The 4,169-nt window shown below is 33.2% G+C and overlaps 1 protein-coding gene across 1 annotated transcript in view; it reads left to right on the forward strand.

Moving 5' to 3' along the window:
- The window catches only part of LOC106474942, a gene marked incomplete at its 3' end in the record, with an annotated part of 11,079 nt that extends 9,942 nt beyond the window's left edge, over positions 1-1,137 (forward strand). Inside the window, exons 7-8 of the mRNA XM_022403197.1 lie at positions 533-629; positions 960-1,137. Coding sequence (XP_022258905.1) covers positions 533-629; positions 960-1,137 — 275 coding nt within the window. The remainder of the gene's footprint in view (positions 1-532; positions 630-959) is intronic.
- Between the last annotated feature and the right edge of the window lie 3,032 nt (positions 1,138-4,169).

Here is a 4,169-nt window from a genome sequence, read left to right on the forward strand (position 1 = left end):
CATTATAACGCCCCCACGGCTGAAAGGGCGAGCATGTTTGGTGGGACGGAGATTCGAACCCGCGACCCTCAGATTGCGAGTCGAGCGCCCTAACCACCTGGCCATGCATCACGTTTTCAGTAATATGTCTTCAAATTAACCTATATATCACAACAAGAGGTATTTCATGAAACATGCTGTTGATGAAAAAATAAATCGAATGTAACTTTTCATCCTTTTCCAGTTTCAGAGTTCCTTGCTAGATTCCTAGATTTACCAAATAGCAGCTCAAACCATCAAAAAAAAAACTTCCTCGAAAAGTTTAATCGCTCGTTTATTGTTAATGGGCTATATGTGCTGTGCCCATCAGGGATATCGAAACCCGGTTTTTAGTGTTATAAGCTTTCAGACTTATCGCTAAACCATAGGGGGTCCTCCAAAAGTAAAAAAGAAAGGGATTTTTGAAACTTTTTACGCACAAAACGTTCTTTCTATCTGAATCAACCTTGAAACTACGTATTTATTATATGTTGTATATTTCTAAACCCACCAGAATAATTATCTTGCACCTGAGCCACCGATGCCACCAGCTCCAACACCAGTCCCGTTAAATGACCTAGCTCCTCCCCCATCTAATGAAGAAATATTTGGTAAGCATTTTTTTATTACAATTATAATACAGCGTTTAGTTTCAGTTAAGTTTTAAACAGTAACGTCCCAAGTTTTAAAAAAAACGAGAAAGAAACAGGATATTTATACAATACAGTAAGGAGTGGAAAACGCTTTAAAACATTTGAATTATTCAACCTTTCAAATATGGTGTTTGATTAATCATGATAAAAATATAGATGATACACATACAACAGAAAAATTTGAAATATCGTACGAGATTGTGAGTTTTATTTTTCGTTTATTTATTATTATTTTTTTTTTTTTTTATAGTTTAGTAAGTTTCTCTCCTTTTTATTTTTTATTTACAGGAAAGATTAATGAACTACGAAAGCGCCACGAAGCGGAAGTTGAAGACTTTAAAAACAGTCAGGCTATGAACCATGCTCGGATGGAAATGGGATTGAAGGAGAAATTAAATGCTCGACGGAGTCGCAGGAACAGGTTGCAAGCCCACACGGAAGAAATGCAGGCGTTAGGGACGGCAGCGTAAGAGTTTCAAACCGTGATCAAGATCTCGAAAAGAACTTTTCTGAACGGCTGATATCATCACACTTTAGCAACACAGAAACCGTTCGCCAATCACAGTTAGTTTGCCCACGTTATTGTCACGTGCTATAATATATAAATCTTCACCATTTCAACGATTTTTGTCACTAAATGCATTCTGCTTTAAGAACATAAGGCTTTGTCCTTAAACCTAATATTTTCAAAACTCGGACGCTTTCGAATAGTTGACTATTCTTCTTCTTAAACCTAAGACGGCCCCCCAAAATATTATCTACATAGAATAAACTAGTACATATATCCAAGTTATTTATTTATTTATTATTGTATCCTTTAGGTTCACATTGTTCAACAATATCTGTGTATGAATGTTACTTTTATGGAAAGGTATTTTATGTTTCTCCAGCCATAAGAAAAGCGTAACGGCATTATACTATCAAACGATCAGGAATAATATGTCCCGTGGCTCGTATGTGCAGCCATTCGCCACTAAATAACATAGAAAAATCATTCGACTAAAATACAATTATTCCTCTTTCTTACGAAGATAGTCTAATGTCATATATAAGAAGTTCTGGACTTTCTATGAGATCACAATATAAAATACTCTTTTATATAGAAATATAATAGATTTGTTGTTAAAAAAACAGTATCTTGTTGGAATATAAATATTTATCTATCGGTACTTGCCTAAAACATGTACACAAATGGAGCAATGACAAAACAGGATCACCAGTATACTATTATTTTAAAAAAAAAACTTACTTAACTGTTTTTATAATATGTTCTGAATTATTTTGCACTCGTTATTTCTTGTAAAATTCGACCTTTTTTACTTAAAACATCATTTTGAAGTCATGCCTCAGCTTGCTACATTATAGCACGAACAAGCCTATGAAGTCATGCCTCAGCTTGCTACATTATAGCACGAACAAGCCTATGAAGTCATGCCTCAGCTTGCTACATTATAGCACGAACAAGCCTTTGAGGTCACACCTCGGCTTGCTACATTATAGCACGAACAAGCCTTTGAAGTCATGCCTCAGCTTGCTACATTATAGCACGAACAAGTCTATGAAGTCATGCCTCAACTTGCTACATCATAGCACGAACAAGCCTTTGAAGTTATGCCTCAGCTTGCTACATCATAGTACGAACAAGTTTTTGAAGTCATGCCTCAGCTTGCTACATCATAGCACGAACAAGCCTATGTACTTAAGAACTTAATTGTATCCATTCACTGCGAACATCTTTGAAAGTCATTTTATATTTTAGGTCATTGAAACGGCTTTGTTTAATTAAAGAGGTAATGCTTTTTGTTGAATTGTATGTGAAACACTGAAAGAACAATGTAAAAAATGATAAACATACACACACACAAACACCAAACAAACGATATCCCGTCTTTCAGCTACTGTTTCATCATTGACTTATAAGAAAAAAAAATCTTTGTGTTATTTTTGTTATAAACTGTACTCATCTTTCATAGTTATTGTATAAGGCATTTTTCGTCAAAATTCGTGCAATTATTTTTCGTTTATTTTCAATTTATTTTTACTTTTATCATAACTGAGACTTAAACAACCTTAGTTAAACTGTTTAAAAATAGTTGGTGTTTTCGTTTGAATATGGAGTTCTCGGCGCTTTAATGGTATAATTAATAAATTCAATGTTTTGTTTTTCTAGAGGATCTTTTTATGCATGCCTGGATAATAACCTAATTGTTAAATTTATTAGTTTAGCAGGCGTATTTTAGCAATTAATTGGTTACAATAATATTTTGAAGAACTTAACGATTTACAAGTTCGAAGATGCCATTGGTCAGAAAGCGATATATATATATACACATACAATCCTGTGCGCCACTAGTGGCGAAGACATGAAGTTATCTAGGTGAGTCCAAAGGGATTCTCCCTGGAAATTTTAAATATAAGATAATGTGATTTTGTTCATTTTGAGATACAAGTGGGTATAAGTTACCTTGGTGACCTTCACGAATCACTGGCCATTTCTGGCTTCAACATGCTTGAAAGTATTTGCCAAAAGAAAAAATTTAGGTTTGTCTTACTTTTCGCGAATCTTGGAATATCTGCAAGTAACATAATTTAATGTATGAAACATAAAAAAAAAAAAATGTTTACAGATAAATTCATCTAACTTATAGTTAAACTTAATTCTAAAGTTGAGATAAAACTAACATTTTGTTATCGCTATTTTGTGCGTAAATCATGAAAACGTGTTAGTTTATTCTAACTTATCCTTTTTTGCTAGGTCATCTGTGCCACATAAGAGGCCTAACCGTATTTCATTGATATGCCAGCCCAAAGCTGTGCAAATGAGCCTTCAATAGGCGAAACTGTAGTCCACAGCAATTGGTACGGCCAATCAAAGAAAACATTAGGCCTCTCCGTCACAGATTCTCCTTTCAATTTTACCTTTGGTGAAATGTTGTATAATATAGTGTTAAAACCTTTGTTTTACTTGTAGAAGTATAATTTGAAATTTTGAGGTAAATGTCACTAATAATACTGCATATCACAAACAATGTCTTTGCGATGTCTTCTATTCCAGCATTGTAGACAAATAAACTAAAAATACCTTTACAATTTCACCATTTACAGTATTGTAGACAACTAACAAACAAGGCCTTTACGATGTTTCTGATTACAGCAATTTATGGGTGACAATTTATATAAAAGTGCCTTACATAATTTTATTGTTGCAAATTATCTAAGGTTTGTACACGAAATAAAAAAACAATGTTCAATAAATTGTTGAGTATTGCTGGTTTGTTGTTGAAGAAAGATAATCACTTGTATTATTGTTACTCAAAATGATTTCATAAAATTACAAAAAGGAGAAACAATGTATACGAATAACAATCGTTTTAATTACCAGTAAATCTCATTAGAACCATTAAGTATCTACAACTTGTTCTTATCGCTGTTTTTACAAAAGTTATCATAATCAGGGTTTTATTGCTAAGGTAGAAAATTACTTTTTTGTTGTTGTTT

Source organism: Limulus polyphemus, unplaced genomic scaffold (assembly GCF_000517525.1).
Source record: "Limulus polyphemus unplaced genomic scaffold, Limulus_polyphemus-2.1.2 Scaffold7886, whole genome shotgun sequence".
Classification (NCBI taxonomy): Eukaryota; Metazoa; Arthropoda; class Merostomata; order Xiphosura; family Limulidae; genus Limulus; species Limulus polyphemus.